The sequence below is a fragment of the Lycorma delicatula genome, chromosome 1 (assembly GCF_047948215.1).
Source record: "Lycorma delicatula isolate Av1 chromosome 1, ASM4794821v1, whole genome shotgun sequence".
Taxonomy (NCBI): Eukaryota; Metazoa; Arthropoda; class Insecta; order Hemiptera; family Fulgoridae; genus Lycorma; species Lycorma delicatula.
The window spans coordinates 210,833,244-210,856,253 of NC_134455.1; the positions used below are offsets into that span (position 1 = coordinate 210,833,244).

At 29.6% G+C, this 23,010-nt stretch overlaps 1 protein-coding gene across 2 annotated transcripts in view; it reads right to left on the minus strand.

The window, feature by feature from the left end:
• The window catches only part of Ncc69 (sodium chloride cotransporter 69), a 235,386-nt gene that overhangs the window by 12,466 nt on the left and 199,910 nt on the right, over nt 1–23,010 (minus strand). The window contains exons 14-18 of one of the 2 annotated variants that reach the window (XM_075371306.1): nt 22,463–22,653; nt 13,285–13,314; nt 10,441–10,597; nt 6,384–6,493; nt 1,701–1,815 (exon numbers count right to left, since the gene is read on the minus strand). In XM_075371306.1, coding sequence (XP_075227421.1) covers nt 1,701–1,815; nt 6,384–6,493; nt 10,441–10,597; nt 13,285–13,314; nt 22,463–22,653 — 603 coding nt within the window. The remainder of the gene's footprint in view (nt 1–1,700; nt 1,816–6,383; nt 6,494–10,440; nt 10,598–13,284; nt 13,315–22,462; nt 22,654–23,010) is intronic. The other variant, XM_075371314.1, reaches the window with a different exon arrangement.

The window sequence follows — 23,010 nt, forward strand, 5'->3', positions numbered from 1 at the left end:
TCCATTATGTTTCAGTGTGCATTATATTTCAGCCACCCCTTGTCTAATAATCAATATGTACAACAACCAAAACACAGAAAGTGTCACAAGAATACTTCCAGTTGCACAGTTTTTCCAGTATTTTATGCAGTTAGCAGTATTGTCATACTTTTGTTTTTGTTTTTTTTTTTTTTAAGATAAGTTTATATTATAATGGTGAAATATTTTTAATATAAATAGTATATTTATAATATACGAATGAGTAGTGTAGCCAATCTTAAAATTTTCTTTATTGCATTTATATGATTTGTATTCAATGAAGACATTTTTATTAATAAATGTGGTGCAATAAACTTTGATACTAGTCCTACAGAGATTTGCATACCGCCATAAGCATACATTTGTGTCAATGGAAGACAGTAACATTCATACGGCAGCATGCTAAGTAGCATTGTTTTGTATACTTTGGAATCTGTAAGCACATGTAAAAGTTCATCAGTAATTTCACTATGATTGATGAAGTAACATAATGTTCTATATCAGATTAAGGAAAGTGTAATAGAAACCTTCAAAATAATATAGAGGACCTGTAGCAATGAAGCTGTGACCAGGGCAAAGTTTTCTGAGCAGCACTCATGTTTCAAGAGGGACAGAACATCTCTGTAATACTTAAAGAGATCAGAGCATTTTCCGCAAACACATGTGGACAGGATTAGACAGCTTTTTACAAGGTTTATCAGATCATTATAAAGGAAATTAATATCAATGTGTCATTTAGACATCCAGAACAGATTACGCGAATTACGAAGAAGGGCAACTGGATGCTATGTCACAACACTCCTTTTGCTGACATAGCTTACAAAGTGGGTGATTTTTGGCTACAACATAAACATCGCTTCACATTCCAAACTTACTGGATTTGGCTCTCTGCAACTTCTTCCATCTTGAATTTCAAGATGAAACTCAAATTGAAGGATTACCACTTTGACATCATATGGAAGAACCAGTATGAATTATACTGACATGCTTGAAGAGAAATTAAGGAAGAATGCATCATTGCTCAAGCAAACTCCTTTGAAGGGGATAACCAAATTTCAATTAGGCACTGATTTTTATACAGCAGTTTCATAATTTTTTTTACTGTATCATAGCAGTAAAATAATATTAAAATTATAATTTTTTTGTACTAATTTCTTGCTCCATTGCTTTTTAATTTTATATGCACTAATGAACATTTTCATAGCACTCATTCCTTTTTCAGATCAATTACATATTTTTTAAAAAAGAAATCAGGAAATGAATTTCAAATTATAATTAAGAGACTTATGTCTTCTTCTAGTTATCTGATAAACAATGTTGTCAAACTAATAATTTTTAATTTTTTTTACAAATATAATTCATCTGCTGAAGTAGCAATTGCTTGGTGTTCATTAGTATACATAGAAGAAAAAAACAGTCAGTAAATCACTGAAAAATAATAATTTAACAAAATAAAATGTTTTTAAGAATAATTAAGTTCAAAATATAAACATTTTTCCTCTAATTTTATGTAGAGCTAAATCCATTTAGTAAATACTGTCCCATTTTATATAAGTGTGGTAATTTTATGTAACTGTTGTAATGAATAGATTAAGTTAATTAGATTATATCTAGCAGACATTAAATGGCTAAAATATGTAACATTTTCATGTATGAATAGGTTTATAAATAGAAATACTCACTTTCTTTGTTCAAACTGAAGTTCTTCTTTTTTATTAGCAAGGGTAAATACTCTTAGTTTACAGTTGGACCAAGCACTCCTTGTTGTTATTATATATGGAAGAAGCAGTGTTAAACCTATAATAAATTTACAAAAAACATACACAATTAATTGATACATGAAAAAATTAACAATGCATGTGGACTTGATCAACACCAATGTACATCACAATCAACTTAACTTTATATGACTGAAAATGTGAACAGCTTGCAATTGAAGTAGATGAAGAAACCTAGTCGCAACCTCTTCACAGGGTCGCTATGAAATATTGTAAAAGCTTCATAACTAATTGAACCAAGACATTTATAATTATTAATTTAATGTTAATAAACTAAAAAATAATGAAGATACATGAGTTTTATTTATTTTTATCTCTTGCTTATGAGTAGTTATACTTTTACATAGGGTAAGGTGCCATGGAAAAAGTTTAGTTGAAAAAGGCCGCCGTGACTGGAAAAAGGTGCCATGACTCAGAAAAGTTTGGGAACATTCGGGTAGACGATAAAATAAAAAACCTAATAGTCTAAATTTAACAACTGAAAATATTGTAAATAAACAATAGAGAATTAAATATTATTATCTGAATTGAGTATAAATTGTACTAATAAATTTTTTTTTACATTTATTAATAACAATAAAAGAAAATAACAGTTTTTAATAAACAATAGCCCACCAGGTTGGTCTAGGTTAAACTCATTGTTGCAAATGATTTCTTTAACAGCTGATTTTTAAAGTTGAAGGTTCTCAGGTTCAAATCCTGGTAAAATTTGATTGCTTTTATAGAGATTTGAATACTAGACAGTGTATGCGTGTACTTTGGTGGTTGGGGTTCAATTAATGACACATCTCAAGAATGAACAGCCTGAGTCTGTACAAGATTACACCTCACTTACATGCCACTATATATCATGCTCAACTTGTTGGGCAGTTCAAGATTATGTATTGATCCTAATAAAAATTTTAACTCACATAAAAATGTTTGTAAAAATTTAAACTCACTCAAAATCATATTTCAGTACTTTTTGTATCTATATATTGTAAGGTTTGAATAATATTGATGGGAATTTCCTACTGAAAATCATGAAAAATATTTAAAAAATATTTTTTGTGTATAATTACTTATACAACTGGAAAAATATAACTGAAACTAAAAGAAATGAGTAGAACAATTACACTGATAAACATAATTTTTGTTTCCTAACATGTGATACATGATTTTATTTTGTTTTTTTATGCTGAAAACGAATATGAACTCAGAATCTTTCTATCACCCACCCAATTTTTTAAAATTTTGTAAATTTTAGTTAAAGAATTTTTTTTATTTTTCAACATATAGTTAGCATTTTAAGCTCCTGTGTTATATTTTTTAGCTCATTTTTTAACTTTTTTAACATATTTAACTTTGTTAACATAATTTGTAAGCTATAAATAAACAATACTAGACAATGAATTAAATAATATCATAGTCACATATTATGATATCATATCTAATACTAAAGAGTGAGCCTTCATGGACAAGATTAATCATGTCTGTGCAGGACAAAACATGTAGCTGAAAACACAGCTGTGTTATTTTTATTAAGCACTGGATTTAGGAATGAATTAATTTTGTTCAGTCTTATTGCTGTCTTAAGTTTGTTAACAAAGCAGTGTCATAAGCCTGGAAATTGTGTAAATGATGTGGATGCCTTTTGTTGTATGTGATGAGTTTACCGTAAAATCGCATTACCGTTAATTAAAAAAGCATATCATTTGTACTTTCAGTGTAAAATTGGTGATCAGGACAAGATATGGGCACCTCATGTAGTATGCACTAATTGTTCTGTATATTTAAGAGGATGGCTGAAAGTTAAACGAAAGGCCTGCCTTTTGGTGTACCTATGGTTTGGTGAGAACCAAAGGATAATGTAACCAATTGTTACTTTTGTTTAACAAGTGTGTCTGGAATTTCTAAAAATCTAAACATACTGTAAAATATCCTTCATTGCAATCTTCAATCAAGCCAGTACCTCACAGTGAAATTATTCCAGTTCCTGATCCACCTGTGAATGTATGTTTTGAAAGCAGTGATGAAGAATCAGGCAGTACTGAAGAAGACAACAGTAATTTTGATTTTGAATTATATTCCAATAAGCCACATCTTATATCACAAGGTGAATTAAATGACTTGGTTAGGGATTTAAATTTATCAAAAAATCAAGCTGAACTGCTAGGATCAAGACCGCAAGGTTGGAATTTACTTAAAAAAATAATACAAAAATTTCAGGCTTTCGAAGCCGACAAAAAAAACTTTCTCAGTACTTTATTGATGAAAATAATTTGGTTTATTGCACAAATATTGATGGGCTTAGGACAAGTTCATAAACCTGAGGACTGGCGCCTTTTCATAGATTCGTCCAAGTATAGTTTAAAAGTGATTCTACTACACAACAGTAACAAATATCCTTCTATACCAATCGCTTATGGTATTAATTTGAAAGAGACATACGATGTGATGAAAGACGTTCTTGAAAAATAAATTACAAAAACATAGCTGGAATATATGTGGTGATTTGAAAGTTATAGTTATTTTGTTAGGCCTGCAGTTAGGCTATACTAATTACATGTGTTTTCTTTGTGAATGGGACAGCCAAGCTAGGGATAAGCATTATGTTACCAAAGAATGGAAGAAACGAGACAACTTAACTCCAAATGGGAAAAATATTATTCATGAGCCCTTAGTTGAACCCAAAAAAAGTATTTTTACTCTCTCCATATCAAGCTAGGACTAATGAAAAATTTTGTAAGAGCAATGAAGATGGATAGTCCCATTTTTTTGTACATCAGGCAGAAATTTCTGAATGTAAGTGAAGGAAAAATTACAGAAAGAATATTTGTTGGCCCTCAAATACGGGTGTTTGTCAAAGATGATGTATTTAACTCCTGTTAAATAATGTAGAAAGTGCAGCTTGGGCTTCATTTAAAGACGTCTACAAAAGTTTTCTTGGCTAACAACATTCTTTCCCACATTACTAGACGATTCCCAACAAGATAAAAGACAATTACCAGAGATCCATCATATAAAGACACAATTAAAGAGTAAAAAGTATAAATTTTCTTTATAAGAGTAAGGATTCTATTTTGTTTATTATGTAATGATGCAGGATTTTCAATTAAAATGATAAAATAATTTAAATAAATTAAAGATTTAAGATATCAAAAGTGCTACTGTCAGTGTAACTAGTAACATCCAGTTAGTTATTTTATGTTAGCTTAGGTCATCAATCTGCCGTCCTGCATGGCATGAGTGGTAGCGTCATGGCCATTCATTAGGAGGTCCCGGGTTCGACCAGGAGGTTCCTGGTCAGGCATGGCATTTTTACATGCTACAAATCATTCATCTCATCCTCTGAGGCAATACCTAACGGTGGTCCCAGAGGTTACAAAAAAAAAACCCATCAATCTATTGGCACATTATTGAATTAATAAACAAATTTTGCTTTTATATCATTCAACAAAATAATAAGTTATGTACCCAATGCTGGCTGGCTTGTTGGTTATGTCTCATAGGTAATGTAATTGCCTTCATCTCATCAGTTTTATATTATAGTTTCTGTTTTTGTATTTTAAATTAGATTTCATGTTTCAAAACAAGCAATAATTATGTTTTGCAAGAATAGAATTACTACATATATTGTTGAACATGTAAAATAAATAGAGCAAAATATAATGAAAAATAAAGAAACTCTGAGGGGGTTAAACATTTTGTGAAAATCAAACACAGGTTCCCAAATAACCTACAACTTCTACTTTGACATAAGTACATTTTATTTTAAAGTTTACAAATTATAACAATGAGTTAATTTTTCACATATAAAAGATATATTATTTCCTTTTATTTTACAAATGTCCATTTTCTACAATGATAAAAAACAAATTCCATTGAAAGAGGAAGGAGCTTGGTTAAATAACAATTTTTTTCAATTATGCCATCTACTATTTCAATGATTAGAGGAAAATTAATTTTCTAAATAATTTTGTTAATGTTAATATTATTCTTTCTTATTATGACCTCAGACTTTCTTTCACAAATATCTGAATCAGACAGACAAGATGAAAAAAATGGTAAATGAAAAAACATTATATCCTTGCTAGAAATTGAATCTGAGACCAGCTGATCTGTGAGCCAATGTGCTCACCTCTATACCAACTGCCAAATCATTCAATATCAGCTAAAATTAATGTTTCAAGACCACATCATCTTCATAAAAGACCATAATCATCAACAAATACACGCAAGGATGTTTTCTTATTCACAGGTAAATCATTAATGAGAACTAAAAATAAAAACAGCTCTAAAATTGACTTAAGATTTCCCCTTCCTTTATAATTTCTATCATAACACTGTCAAAAGAATCACATACTTAAAACTTGCAATCTCTTATCTGTAAGTCTACAGCCAGATTAAAACTGACCCTGATATTATATAAAATTCCAAATTTTTTAGAACCAAGCAATAATCAATACAAAATTCTTTTGAGATAAAAAATGAACTTGTGATCTTTATTTCACTATCTAGTTTATAAAAAAAAAAACATTATTAGTTAATTGATTGAGATAATCAAATTTGTATGATAGTTTACACAAATATCATAAACATGCTTACCTCCATCATCATACAGCCACCACACATCAATTGTACCTCTTTTTCTCTTCCTTTGAAACTGAGTAATTTTATTAAGCATGTCTTTAGACAATTCTGTACCACCAATACTCCTAAAATAAGTGAAACATTATGTCTTTATTTTTTATCTATAACAACACTAATTAAAGAACAAAAAGTTTTAATGAAATAATATTTATTAGGATAAAAAACAGTGATTCCATGATTAGACCTATTAAGACACATTTAATTTGGTGAACCTTTTTAGATAATGATTACAATATCAATAAGCTCTCTCACTGAAATTCAAGATCTAGAATGTAGTTAACGTTTAAACATTTTGAACTTGGCATACATAAATCCAATTCACAATGGCAGGCTTAGTAGTCATCCTTTTCAATAAATGGCTTGCATCACACAGTGGTGTGTGAGTGCACACCAATAAGAGCAAATAAATTCTGGTTTTGCAAAAATATTTGAATTAGGTTTATTAACAAACAGACCTTTACAGCTCTTTATTATTTTTTTACATGATTAACTGCAGACTCCTGTTTATAAATTTAGAACATCGAGTGTCTAATAAGTGAATTCAGTGCAATTAAAACAAATAAAAAGTATAATTCATTAAAATATTTTAGAATCATTGTGACAGCCTTTATATCTCCTTTCACCCATCCCACTTCTGGAATTATAATTCATTTTCATATCACTATGTCACTACCTAATGAAAATTAATTAGCATATTTACTGTTATGTCGTTATTGTTTACATACAGAGTGATATTAAAGTATGGAAACAGCAAGATATTTGAAAAGTGAGGGTTACTAGGAGGTAGAATCAAGTGCAGATCTACATAGTTACAAAATTACTTTATGTGTTTGAAAGTTTTGTCTGCCACCTTGGATCCACCAAATTTCTTCTTTTTTTAAATAAGGTGAACATGTGATATATGATTTTACTGTAAAATTTTATGAGAGAAATGATGGAAAAATTGTTTCAAAATAAATGCCTTCATTTAGAGTTATAAGCAAGGGCAAAAACAGAAAAATCACAGTAATAATAAAACAAGTTAAAACAACGCATAGTAACTTTTTTTATTTTATATTGCCTTCTGAGTTACATTCAGTAAAAAATAGTTAATGTTGGAATTAATGACCCAAACACTAATAATAAGAGTCTTCACAATAATAAATAATAATAATAATACACAATAACTAATAATTTGAAACACTACTACAAATTAAATAGCTGGGTTAACTGATATTATTTACTTTAATTCTCACAACATTTAATTTTAAAATTTAGTTAAATGTTTTCTGAAAATACATTTAACGGAATATTTCTCAAGAGTGTTTAAACTTATTTAAATGTGATTTCATTGAATTTCTTCAACATTTATTACAGCAAATGAAACATGGCTTAACATTACAAGCAGAGACCAACAGCAGTATAAACAATTGGTGGAAGCAGGTGAGAATGTACCATAGATAGCAAAATTGGTTCTATCTAAAAGAAAAGTTTCTATCTACAAGAAAAGCTGGCTACAGTTTTTTAGGATTCTCAGTGTGCCAAAAATATTGTGTCAGGTAAACATCACTGGGAAAGATTATGCTTCAGTAATTGATTGATTGAAGAGTATTCAGGTTAAATATCCATTTCTGGCAAAAATGAAAGTGCTCTTTCACCACAGTAATATACTTACACACAGGTCTTGCATTATTATTTGGGTTGCTTAGAGGAGAAATGCCGAAGTAAGCACAGGGGCAAGTATGCAACCCACAACACATGGCAGCCAGCAATGCAGAGGTCTTGGGGTCTAGAGCTGCAAAACTTTATGACCTATGCTTTAAAGTGTTTTCAAATGCACCATTATTTGTTGAATTTGGCTCCCAGTGATTACTTCCTCTCTCTAAACTTAAAGAAATGGTTCTCTGGATGAAGATTCAACTTAAACAGTGAGGTCAAGTCTGAGATAACCCCTTATTTTAAGGAGTTGGACAGTCTGCATTATACTGAAGGTATTAATAGGTTGGAAAGTTACTGGTCTAATTGTACTGAATTGCAAGGCGACTCATTAAAAAGAAAAGATTTTTGGAAAATCTTGTGTTTCTTTTTCAGACCAAGAATTTTACAAACAACCCTCATATTACATAACTCAACTAAATATTTCTGTCGTAACTCAAGATCAGTTAGTAGTTTGTCTTTATAAGAGATGAGCAAATTCTCTTCACCCATTCATCTAAAGACCTCTTCATTTTGAATTTTATCTACCCATCTAATTTTCACTACTCTTCTGCAACACATTTCAAATGCCTCTTTTTAACTGTCTGTTTTACCTATTGTTCATAAGTTGAACAAACATAAGTCTCCATTCATATAATTTATTTCTATGAACTTCTACAAACTTATTTGTTCCATTTCCAAATCATAACTGGTATACTACATCTTTGCAGAAACATTGTGAAACCAAAAACTAAATCTCAATAAAAATAATTTGGATGAATCATTCAATCTAATTGTTTTAATTCTTAGATTTGTTAATAAGTGGAATTGGTTATACATCTAGATAGGGTAACTAAAGAAAAATAATAAAAATTTGACCTGGTATGAGTAAAAATATATAAAATTACGTAACTTGGATTTACAATAATAACAATAACAATAGCAACTGTACTTGTTTGTTTACTTCATAAAAAGGATCTTCTTTCTTTCAGACATCTTTTCAAAATATTTTTTCTTTAAATTAAGTATTTTGTTCGTACTTCTAATATATGTATAAAACATGTGACTGACTCATAATTAATGTGTTCAGCAAAATCTACTGAAGATAAATTGATGTAAATTTGTATACACTTCTTACAGTGTACGTGCACACTAAGAAAGAATTTTTTTTAAATTCTGAGTTTAAAAGGTTTGATTTTCTTTTTTTCTTTTAATAATCATCCTCAACAAGATCAGTTTACAACTCAAGAAAGTAGGAAAATACCAGGGAAGTTTCAGACTCTGGAGGAGCTGTCCAGATCAGATCATGAGTTTCAAGCTAATAATGGATTGCAACAGAAAAAGAAGCAGACATGGTGATAACCTTTGTAGACTTCAAGAAAGTATATCATTGCTTCCAGAGAGAATCCCTACTAAAAATTCTAAGATACCTCGAACTACATTCCAAATTAATAAACATGAAAAAACTGACCCTCAAAAAACACTAAGTAAAAAATGAAATTCAGAAGTGAACTCTCGGAATCATTTGAGGTCAAAACAGGATTGGGCCAAGGTGATGGACTCTTGACACTATTATTCAACTACCTCTGAAAATGGTAATGAGAGAATAGCTCAAAAAATGCCCCAAAAATAAAAATACACAAAAAAAATCAAAACAAAAGCCTTGGTTTTGCCAATGACTTGGCACTACTAGTAAACGACATCAACAAAGCTAAAACACAGATATTAGACTTCTGACATAGCTAGTACAGTACAATGTCAACTTGAAAAACACCAAGACAGGATGCAGGTGGATCAGAAGGAAATTTCTCATACACCAGAAAGCACCACAGACAAGATAGAATTAAAACATTGACTTCAGTTACTGACAAAAACACTGACTTCATACTCAGAAGAAAGAAATTAACAATACAAACATTTTCAATACTAGAAAGAGCACAGAGATTGGAAAAAATGAAAAATTACCAGAAGAACTACAAGGCCCAGAACAGTCCATTCGAAGAGACTTGCACAATGGACTGACTAAAGTGATCCTTTGCAATCATAAGAGATGAAAAATAATGAAAAAAATAGTTTAAATAGTTGCAGGTTTAAGTAAACTTTTAACTGAGTCAAAAGTTTATATACTGCACTAAATCACTAGGGATGACATATAAAAGGTAGAAATAATTTATTACAAAAAAGAAAATTTGTATACATATTTTTGCTTGCATATGAACATTCAAAATTATGTTTTATCTAAAAAAATAACAACATTCAACTAAGACAGAAAATTAATGAGTTCAAGTTATTTCAGATTTATTAAATTAAAATTATTTAAACAAATTATGAAGCATACTTGTATATGCTTGCATGTGACAGTCTTTGATTTTTATCAAATTTTTCCTCATCATTTTCAGATCTTTCTGCATCAGGTCTCACATTTACAGTACTACTGCCTCTAACTTTGTTAACATTAGGTGTTGCAGGAGGTGTCAACTCACTAATGCTGCTTGCTGTTAAACAGAAAAGAAAATATGTTTATTAATGAATGATACCTGTAAACTGTATCAAATGCCACAAAATTATATAATTTTACATTTACTGTATAATTAACTCATTTTAAATATTAGATATAAACATAATAAAAAATAATAAAATTAAAACATAGGTAACTGTGAAGAGCCAGATAAAAGAACAATTATTGATAGGTGAAAAAAGCCCAATCAGTAGTGGTTGAAATTGTCAACTACCCAGTGGATAAATGACCTATATAACTATATCTTAAAATCTGATTGAATAACAAAGGAATAGAATGTTTTCCAGTGTTTTCCAAACACAGTATTTTTCAAGGAAAAGTGTTCTTAATACTTAACAGAGAGACATCTGTACAAAATATTGAAGTATTATTTTAAAAATTCATCTAGTACTTTCATGTGAATGTCTTCAGATAAATATAAGAAAAAGGTTTTCATAAACTTAGTTTTGAAAATATTTTTTTGCTTAACATCTTGTTTCCATTTTTTAAATAGAAATTCACTCTTAAAATATATTCATAGAATTTGGTATTCATGATTTAACAGACATTCTCTTGAAATAAAAAAATGTGAAAAGTGTTTTTTTAATTTCAAAGTGGCAATCAGATTAATTCTTAAATATTTAATTAAAATCTCTGAAGTAATATTTTATTAAAACAATTCATTTATTACTAAAATCCTAAGCAGTTTATTGTCGACAAAATAAAATCTCATTCATTCAAATACAATTGGCATTGGTTGAGTTAATGTAGAATTAAATTAATGCTAAAATTTAAAAACATAAAAATAAGTTTTTGCTAAACATTACTACTTCCAATGAACATCAGAAGAACAATGAAAAAAATGTCCAATTTACATTAAAGGAATGAAAATTTTCAAGTTAATTTTTGAATCCAAATAATTATGTCTAAGTTAGCTGACTAAAACATTTATTCTTTTTTTTTTCTTTTCCTGTTTAGCCTCTGGTAACTACCATTCAGATAATACTTCAGAGGATGAATGAGGATGATATGTATGAGTGTAAATGAAGTGTAGTCTTGTACAGTCTCAGTTCGACCATTTCTGAGATGTGTGGTTAATTGAAACCCAACCACTAAAGAACACCGGTATCCACAAGCTAGTATTCAAGTCCGTGTAAAAATAACTGGCTTTACTAGGACTTGAACGCTGGAACTCTCGACTTCCAAATCAGCTGATTTGGGAAGATGCGTTCACCACTAGACCAACCCGGTGGCTAAAACATTTATTCTGAATCCATGTTTCATTAACATACACAAGGTTTTAAGATTTATTCTTAACAAAATATTTTTTTAACTTTTTTCTAGTCAATACTGTAATGGTATACAACTTGACATCATTCTGATATTCAGATTATCTTTACATATAAATGAAGAAATATTTTGAAAATTTTATATAAAAATATTTGCATTCCAGGAAGCTTAAGCTCACATTCAGTAGCAATCTCTTTATTTCATATCTCTTCATTTCCTTATTTTTATCAAGATGGGAAGTGCTTTTGCTTTTCTTGCGAACAACAATTTTATAAGGTAGTTTTCTGTTGGCCTATTTGTATCTAAAATAAAAACTGCCCTAGACTACAAAATATTTTATAATATTTTTATTTTGATTGTTTATTTTTAATGATATGTTCTTAATTCATTTGTACAGTTTTATGTATTTTGTTTTCTTTCCACATTGCTTTTCAGATTTAAAATATCTCAAAATAAAATGACTGAAAATAATCTAAAATTTAAAAAACTGAATTAATTTGAAAAATCTCAAAAACACCCCATTTAAAATTTTTAACAACCGCTTCAAACCAATAACAAAAAAATATTTTTTCTAAAATAATGTGAATATTACCATAGTCCAAACAGATTCAACCTGATAGTTTTTGTTCAACAACCCAAATGATAAATTTGAAGTACTTTTAACTGCAATTTGTGAAACCAGATGACAGAGTATTTCACAAACAAATTTTTTCTCATTTTTACTTATTTAACAAATCATTCTACATTATTTTCCTTTTGATAAGAAAACTAATGAAACTAGTGAAGTAGAGAGGGTAAAAATAGTCTTCAAATTCATCATGGGATTCAAATTACATTTTAAGTTCTATACAAATGAGGGAAAATTCAACAAGGCAGTCTTGGTTTTTATAAACATCATAATAAAAACATTATTGACAGTACATATTGTTAAGTTATATTATTTAAAAAAAGTTTGATAAGTATACAGTAAAGTATTTACTTAACAATTAGAATAAAAAACATATATTAAAATAAAACCTTTTAATAAACTGATAAGCTAAAATAAATGTTTCTAAAAGAAAACTAAATAGATCATAAAGCAATATTGTTGCCCCAACAATGCCTCAAAGAAACAAGAGTCCATTAAATTGCATAAGGAACCACTATAGCACACTTAATCAACAATTCTGCATTGGAAATTACAGCTAGTGTATATATAAAAAGCAAGAAAATGCATTTATGAGGTATATGAGATGCATTAATGAGGTATATACAGTACAACATGAAATCATACATTCTACTTTAAAACCAAATACTTTTTTCTAATGAATGAGAACAATTAAATACTGGTACAAATATATATGCATACAATTTTTAAAAAGCAAAATAGGTATATAATTATCTTTGGATAAGTACCTGCATATGATATTTCATGTTCTTTGTATACTGTGAACAAAGGTAAAATTGTCAACTTCAAACTTACATGCATTAATTAAAAAGAATAAATAAGTGTATTAGAATTAAAGAAATTGGAATGATTAATCTAACTTCAGAATCTTACTCAACTGAAGCTCTTTTCATTAATTCATATTACAGACAGTTAAATAAGAAAAGTAAGAGATAACATTAAAATTCATGGCTATCTGTTGTATACCACACATGCATTAATAACCTTAACAAACTTGCAACACTCAAACAAACTGTACTTTCAATTACAGTGAAAGATTTCACCATAATAATGATATTCTATTTTTATCCCTATTGTAACTTAACAGATTATGGAATCTAAATTGGTACATAGCCTTCAGTAACTATACACAAAGGTTCAGAATAGAATCTGTATTATACAATTCATAACATAAATGAAATTTCTCCCATCATTCCAGTGTACAAATTGAAAGTCATTTTTAAATAATTTTTAACAGCAATTGCATGTATCACTTGTTTAAGTGAAAAATATACTGTTACATGAAATCTAAAAATTAAGTAAATAATCTAATGTTCCACGAATATATTAAAACGTGTACTACTCACTGTGACAATTAAATTACCTGCGAATGGAGGATCTTCTTTAGTAGTTCATTATTCTTAGATTTATTTTAATAAAAAATATGTAAATAAATATATTCAATTGAATTTTATTTACTGATAAACACTGATTTTCTTTACTAAAACCCATATTAATCTAAGTTATAATTACTAATAAATTATTTAACTAGATTAATAATCACTATCTTCATCTTCATTGTTATCAATTTTGTCTAAAATTTCATTATTTATATTTATCCCCATCTATGAATCATGAGACCTTGCCAGTGATGCGGGAGCTTGAATGCTCAGTGACACAAAGTAGCTGTCTCGAAGGTGCAACCATATTGAAGTGGTATCGATTGAAAGCCAGACTAAGGAATGATTCCTGAAAGAGGGCAGCAGCTCTTTCAGTAGCTGTTAAGGACATAGGTCAGGAAGACTTAAAAAGCCATACCAGCATCACTTCTGAGTACTGCGCAGCTGAAAGCAATGTTAAACTATAGATGGTTTTTTTCCAAGAAAATGTAGCTCTCTGCATTTTTGTGTAACAAAGATGGAGATGCCGTCCTTGGTAAAATATTCCGGCAGTAAACTAGTCCCCCACTGTGGAAACTGCTAAGGAAGGGGTCACCAGAGAATTAAAAATACTATTCTGAGTCAGAGTGTGGAATGTTAGAAGTCTAAAAAAATGTTGGCAGGTAGAAAATTTAGAGAGGGAAATGGGTAGGTTAAATATAGATGTAGTAGGAATTAGTGAGGTTCAGCAGGAAGAGGAAAATTACTTTTGATCAGGTGATTTTAGTATGATTAACTCACGTGTCAAATAAGGACAGGCAGGAGTAGGTTTCATAATGAACAAGAAGATAGGGAAGAGAGTAAAGTATTTGAAAAAGCATAGCGACAGAATCATTATAATCAGGATAAAATCAAAACATAAGCCAACAACGATTTTTAACGTTTATATGCCTACAAGTGCTCATGATGATGATAAGGTAGTGTGTATACGAAAAAATTGATGAAGCAATTACACACACAAAAGAGGATGAAAATTTAATAATAATTGGAGGTTGGAATGCAAGCACTAGAAAAGGCAAGGAAGGAAATATTGTGACTGAATACGAGCTGAACAAAAGAAATGAAAAAGCGGACTGACTTATTGAGTTTTGTGCAAAGTATAATTTAGTAACTGCCAACAACCAGTTTAAAAATCATAATAGAAGAATATACTACACGTAGAAAAAGCCGGGCAATACTGCAGGTATAAACAGATTATATCATGATTAAGCAAATATTTAGAAATCAACTCATCGACTGCAAAGCATATTCAGGAGCAGACAATGATAACGACCATAATTTAATGATAATAAAATGTAAATTGGGGTTTCAAAACCTAAAGAAAATGTGCCAGATGAATTGGTGGAGTTTAGAGAAGCTTGAGGATAAGGATGTAAAGAAGATTTTTTGAGGATACCGCAAGAGGTCTGAGTAAAAAATATAAGGTAGAAAACATAGAAGAAGAATGGGATAATGTTAAAAAAGAAATTCCTAAATCAGTAGAATCAAACTTAGGTGGAACAAAGATAACTGGTAGAAAATCTTGGATATCAGAGGATATATAGCAGCTGATGGATGAGCGTAGAAAGAATAAGAATGCTGGTGATGAAGAACATGAAAGAACATATTAATTAAGAAATACTGTAAACAGGAAGTGCAAATTAGCAAAAGAAAAATGGATTAAAGAAAAGTGTTCAGAAGTGGAATGAGAATTGATCATTGGTGAAATAGACAGAGCATACAGGAAAGTTAAGGAAAATTTTGCAGTACATATGTTAAAATGTAATAATGTGTTAAAAAAAGATGGTACACAGTTTCATAACACGAAAGAAAAAGGTTGATAGGTGGGTGGAATGTATTGAAGAGTTATATGGAGGAAATTAATTAGAAACTTGTGTTATAAAGAAAAAGGAAGTTAAAAAGGATGAAAAGGGAGATACAATACTGACATTTGAATTTAATAGAGCATTAAAGGATTTGAATGAGAGAAAGGCTTCTGTGATAGACGGGATACCTGCAGAATTACTGCACAATGCAGGTGAGGAAGCGATTGATAGATAGATTATACAAACTGGTGCGTAATATTTACAAAAAAGGGGAAGTTCCATCAGACTTCAAAAAGAATGTTTTGTCATGATACCAAAGAAAGCAGGAAAAGATAAATGTGAATAATACAAAACAATTAACTTAACTACTCGTGCATCAAACATTTTAATAGAATTCTGTACAGAAGAATTGAGAGGAGAGTGGAAGAAATGTTAGGAGAAAACCAATTTGGTTTCAGGAAAGGTATAGGGACAAGGGAAGCAATTTTAGCACTCAGAATTTTAGTAGAACGATTAGAGAAAAACAAACCAACATACATGGCATTTATATACTTAGAGAAGGCATTTGATAATGTAGACAGAATAGAATGTTTAACATTTTAAAAGATATAGGGTTCAAGTATAGAGATAGAAATTACTGCAACAGTAATAATCGAAGACCATAAGAAAGAACCAGTAATAAAAAAGGGAGTCAGACAAGGATATCCCCTATCCCTGATACTTGAAATCTATGATTTATATGTAAGATTTTAATCTTTACATAGAATTAGCAGTTAATGATGTTAAAGAACAGTTTAGATCCAGATTTACAGTGCAAAATGAAAAGAAAAAGATGCTACAATTTTCTTATGATATAATAATTCTAGTTGAGAATACAAAAGATTTAGAAGAAACAATGAGTGGCATGGATGAAGTCCAACGTAAGAACTACTGCATGAATATAAACAAGAACAAAATTAAAGTTATGAAATGTAGTAGAAGTAAAGTAGATGGACCGCCGAATATAAAAGTAGGTCGAGAAAACACCATGGAAGTAGAAGAATTTTGTTATTTGGGAAGTAGAATTACTAAAGTTGGACGATATAAAATGCTGAATAGCACAGGCAGAACAAACTTTCAGTCAAAAATATAATCTGCTTACATCAAAAATTAATTTAAACATCAGGAACAAATTTTTAAAAGCATATGTTTGGAGTGCAGCTTTATATGGAAGTGAAATTTGGACAATCTTATCTGAGAAGGAAAGATTACAAGCTTTTGAAATGTGGTGCTGCTTTAGGAAAATGTTAAAAATCAAATTTGTGGAAAAGTGACAAATGAACAGGTGTTGTCGGAAACTAATGAAGAACAAAGAATTTGGAAAAATATAGCTTAAAGAAGAGACAGACCTGTAGACAACATCTTAAGGCATCCTGAAATAGTCACTTTGATATTGGAGGGACAGGTAGATGGGAAAAATTGAAACAGGCAATGTTTGGAATATGAAAAACCAGCTATATTGTTAGGGTTGTAGGATGTAAGGGGTATACTGAAATGAAAATACTGGCACTAGATAGGGAATCTTGGAGAACTGTATCAAACCAGCCAAATGACTGAAGAAAAAAAAAATTTATAACAAAATTTTCTCTCTAAATTTTAACCAGTCCTTACAATTATTTTATTTTTATACATATATTTTTATTACATTCAAAAAAGTACAGTATTAGTTTCGGTCGCATGATGGGATTGAGGTGTGAAAATGAATTTTCTTTACTTTTTGAGGTATGAGGAGTACAAAAACACTATTCACTTAAACAGGGGTTTCCTTTTACACATATATATATTTATAGGCCTACATGTAACATTTTGTGGCTCAAAAATCCAAAACTACAACACCAATTTCATTGAAATTTATATATGTTCTAATACTGTGTTTGGAGCTGTGCATTTGAAAATTTTATGAAGACTGTTTGAGTTGTTCTTGAGTTACGCTCAATTTAAGGTCAAAAAAATTTAACCAGGACAAGTTAGAAGTGTGGTTTGTTATGATGCTGCAAGTTGGAATGTTGGTCTTTTCTTTATCTGTCATATCTATTGTTAGCAATATTAAACCAAATTAAAAAAAATTATTAAAGGCAGATTAAATTAACAAAAAGTCTGTCTTCTTGCACAGAAATCAACTACAAGTTTCTATACAGAAGACAAGCAACTTTCAAATAAAACAGAATAATTGTGCAATAGATTGCACTAAGTAAAACTATCAAGATTAGCCACCTTTTTTTCAATCTCTTTTGTTTTTGAGGTGACAATAGTGATTTTATAAATTAAGTTCTTTAATTCTCTAACTACTTCTTTTTAACACTCCAATCGTAGTTACATTATAGATACAATGTGTTCTAGAACATTCTTTGTATCTACAATAAAACCTCTGGCTTTGAGCTTCATCAATTATAAATTTTAATACATTCATGACTATTTGTTTAATTGATCAAAACGTTCTTTCTGCACAATGATGACATATTATACAAAAATACACTGGTAAACAAAAAAAAAACTTAAAAAATTAAACATTATATTCTAGTACAGTGTTTCTCAACCTGGAAATTGCAAAATTAGCCTAAAACTTCACACATAAACAATAATTAAATCAGAGAGAAAAAAATCATTTACTACAATTAAGACTTTACATGACTTTTCATGTAAACAAAATAAACTAACTACATGGTTGCATTTGCTTTTCATTTTGAAGTTTCTCCATACCTGGAGCTATGTTAGAATCACTCAAAGCAAATGTTTTCAATTGTTAAAAGACAATTCCTGTATTCAGTTTTAGTCCAACCAGACAAAAAACCCTCTTCACAGAGGTAAGATGTGGCAAAACGGATTAGTATTTTCAATGCTTCTGTAACTAAATTTCCAAATTCACTTTGATAAGCAAGTCAAAACGTATCTAAATCTTCAGATTCAAATTGTAATTGTAATGTTTTATCCACAGACATTACGCTGTGGATAGCTGTTCATGAATCTCAACTGGTAACTTAGCAACTGTAACATTTTCACTAAATGGATTCAGTTCCCTTCTCTTTGAGAAATGATTTTTATCTATCGGGAAATACTTCGCCATAAGAATTTTTAGCTCAAGCGAATGTATCTTCATGCTATCCAAACTGTGATGAATAATAGTGTCTTCTTCATCCAAATTCTTCTCAATATAATCCTGAGTTGAAACTTAACAAAATTTTTTCTCTGAAGGTGAATAATGAAAGCAATTAATGAAAGTGAATAATCCTTCTTAATGAAAGCATGAACTTTGTCAAATTTTACCTTAATAAAATGTTTTTATCACCCTTGTCAATTCACATTCGTCGTTTAAATGCAAAAATACATCATCTAAGTAAGCCAACAGCAACATATACTCTCATTATTCTGTAAAAACATTGAGAATGGCATTTGTTTATCCTGGAAAAAATATTGTTAATTCATCTTGCAATTCCAACAAGCGAGTTAACACTTTCTCCCATGATAATCATATGACTTCTGTATAAAAAAGAAGAGATTTTTTTCTTTTCGCCCATTTCATAGCACAGTTTAGCAAATAGCCTAATCTATAATGGTTGACTTTTAATAAAATTAATTAATTTCTATTTTTACAGCTTTTCCAGCATTTGTTTGTGGCAATAGCATGTCTGTGAAGGAAGCAGTACATCCATTTCACCCTTGGTATATGATCTTTTAAATATTTCAGAAATCAGAAAGTTCTTTCCCATTATCACCTTTGCGCCATCACTTCATACTGCAACACATTTCGTCTAATCTATGTTACTGTTTTTACTAGCTTCATAAAAAACATTAAAAAGACATTGTCCTGTTGCATGCCCAGGTATTTATTTGCAAAACAGTATATTTTCTTTACCCACCGGGTTGGTCTAGTGGTGAACGCGTCTTCCCAAATCAGCTGATTTGGAAGTCAAGAGTTCCAGCGTTCAAGTCCTAGTAAAGCCGGGTTATTTTTACACGGATTTGAATACTAGATCGTGGATACCGGTGTTCTTTGGTGGTTGGGTTTCAATTAACCACACATCTCAGAAATGGTCGAACTGAGAATGTACAAGACTACACTTCATTTACACTCATACATATCATCCTCATTCATCCTCTGAAGAATTATCTAAACGGTAGTTACCGGAGGCTAAACAGGAAAAAGAAAGAAAGAAGTATATTTTCTTTGAGTGATCTGCCCCTATAGCATTCATGTCTTACAAAAAATAAAAAGTGAGAAATGTCTGCACATCTGTTGATTCATCAAATTGATACTAAAAAATTCATTTGCTGAATTATCCGATCCTGAAGATTGGCAGCCTTGTCATCGATGCCTTGATACTGTGTTGTTAGAAAGCAAGATTTTTTTTGCTTCTTTCGCACCTACTAAAAACTCTGACCATATAAAGTGCAGCTGGCAAGATGTTTTCTGCAATTGTATGGGGTTTGAACATCTTAGCTACTCTTAATGCTACAAGATAAGATATTTCAAGTAACTTTTGTCAGTAAGCCTTGATTTTCAGATAGAAGCTTGTTGATTAAGAGAAGTATGTAATTTACTTTTGAAAAATTCCAAGGGTTTGCTTTATGATCCAGATGTTCAATTTCCAAGTGTCGAATTAATTCTGATGGTTTCATGCTTTTATCAGAGAGGTCTTGAAAGTAAACAACACATTGTGGCTTTCCATCCAATGAGTTAAAAACATAATTTACTCGTAAATAACTGTCGTTATACAATATTGTATTTTTACCAATTGATTCACTAGATGTAGGTGGCTTAATTCGTCTTTTCACAAATTTATCAATTTTGCATAGAATCTAATTTAAAAAAAAAAATCAATTACACTGTTTGATTGCGCACTAAAAAACTGAAACCTCAATTATTATCTTCAATGAAAGTACACTTTTAAAAACTTAAATAAAGGCACCCGATGCATTCTTCGTATTCAAAACTAAACTGACATTCTGCAATCCCTTATGCCTCTTTTATACAACTGAGAGCAAGACATGTTCAAACATATCAATCATAAGTATGTTTGAACATGACGCCTTCACAGCGAATATTATGCAAGCAGATCAAATTACAAGGAGCACGTACACATCAAGTTGGAATCTGTAAATTAATCATGTTTTTACACTTCCTATCTTTTACACTATCCATCTCCCTATCTTTTTTTACACTTTCCATGTCTTTACCATCGCTATCAATCCAACTAAATAATTTTAACTAGGTTTCATTGGGTTAGGGTTAGGAGATCACAAAATAACCATTATGTATTTTTTTTACTTTTTGGGGGTTGTGGAGTTAAAAAGGTTAAGAATCACTGCTCTAGTGCTTCAATCAAATTATTTAATTGACTGAAACATTAGAAACAAAATCAATATTCTAATAATATATATTCAATTATCTCAGTTGTAATGAAATCACTGAATGAACAATTAGCTTTTAATGTATTTTTATAAAACTTTAGTAGAAAAATTATAGAAATAATACACTTGTCAAAACATGCTGATAAAATGTATTATATAGTTATTTAATATAGCAGATTATAGCTGCAGCGTTATTGTTACAGGTGTCTAAGTTTGGTTTTTGCACTGATATCAATTTGTAAAATAACAATATTCTCCAAAGTTTACAAAATAGACATACAACGTCTCTTTGAGTAAATAGTATTCTGTACGATTTCCTTGGGCATTTCATTTTCTTTTTGTGATTAACAGTAAAATAAATCTGAATCGATTACACCACAACCAACAATTTTATCATACTACAATACTTAAAATAAATCTAATAATTTGTTATAGTAAATCACAGTATTTTGGAAATCATCATAATGTATTTTCATTCACTAGACATTAAAATCTACGATAGCAGTTTATGTAATAAAGATGTTTTTTCAGCAATCTGTTGTGTTATTATGTGCTTGAATATAAGGTCAAAAATGGAAATATATTCAATCATTGTCAAATTGTTTTAAATTACATTTGTTACTCAAGTTAGAAAGGTGAGCTTGAAGACAAATAAAATTAGTCTTGTTCTAAACTTTACCATAAATAAAATTACTTTTCTTTTATGCTATTTTTTCAAATAATTGTTTTTATTATTCAAAACTACATTAATTTGTTCAATCCATTATGTTAAGAAAAAAATGTTTGATGCTTTCATTTTAAATAAAATACAAAAATGAATGTAGTCAACCCAAACAAGAAAGAATTAACAACTGTTCCACTGCACTTTTATTATTCACATTCAGTATTAAGTATTAAAAATAAATGAACCATAAATGCATTGATTTATTAGTCAATTAAATTTATTAGTATTTCTTAACAGTTGTGAATTTCTCAAATTCAATGCATGAGACTACTGTAATCATAAATATTTTATAATTATAATTAGTAACAGTGGTAGTAAATATATTGCTTTTTAAAAGAGTGTAGTTCTATAAATTTGTTTTGCAATGAATCTATATTCTTCAAAGTATCGCCTATATATTAAAAAGAGATGAAAAATAACAGCAATATTTTTTTTAACTTATTTATAATACAAATATCATGACTTTACATTGTAGTTTTGTAGCTATGCATTCTTAGGAACAAATATTTTATTGATATTGCATTTAATGACACTAATAAACTTAAAGTAAATTTAAGAAAATAAAACAAACCTTGTGACATCTGCGAATAAGACTGGTTGCGAGGTATTGATTCCCTTGAATTTTGTCTAGTATTCAAAATACTTGCATTTGCTATATCCATTCCATTCATAATTTCTGTTTCATCTGATAATACTTTAGAATAATCAAGCCCATCCTTTACTCTCAATATGGCCACAGCCATGTATAAATCCAATGCTTTACTGTAAGGAAAATAATATAAATAGTCATATCAATGGAATCTGTAGCAACACTCTAGCACAGTCCCAATTAAACCAAAGTAAATGATAATTATAAATTCAAACTACAATATTAAATCTTTACGGCCATTAGGATAAAAAAGTAAAAATAAATACTTTCGCGTAGTATCAAACAAATTTTTCTAAAATTTCATTAGAGTATACCTTTGTAACATTCAATTCTTTTTTTAAACAGTCACTTGTAATCATACTTAACATCACTTGATGCTACTCTAAAATCTTAGTATGATAAATTAAATAAATATTGCAGATCAGATGGTCATTTGAAGAATAAAATGTTATCTGTGATTTGCTACAGGA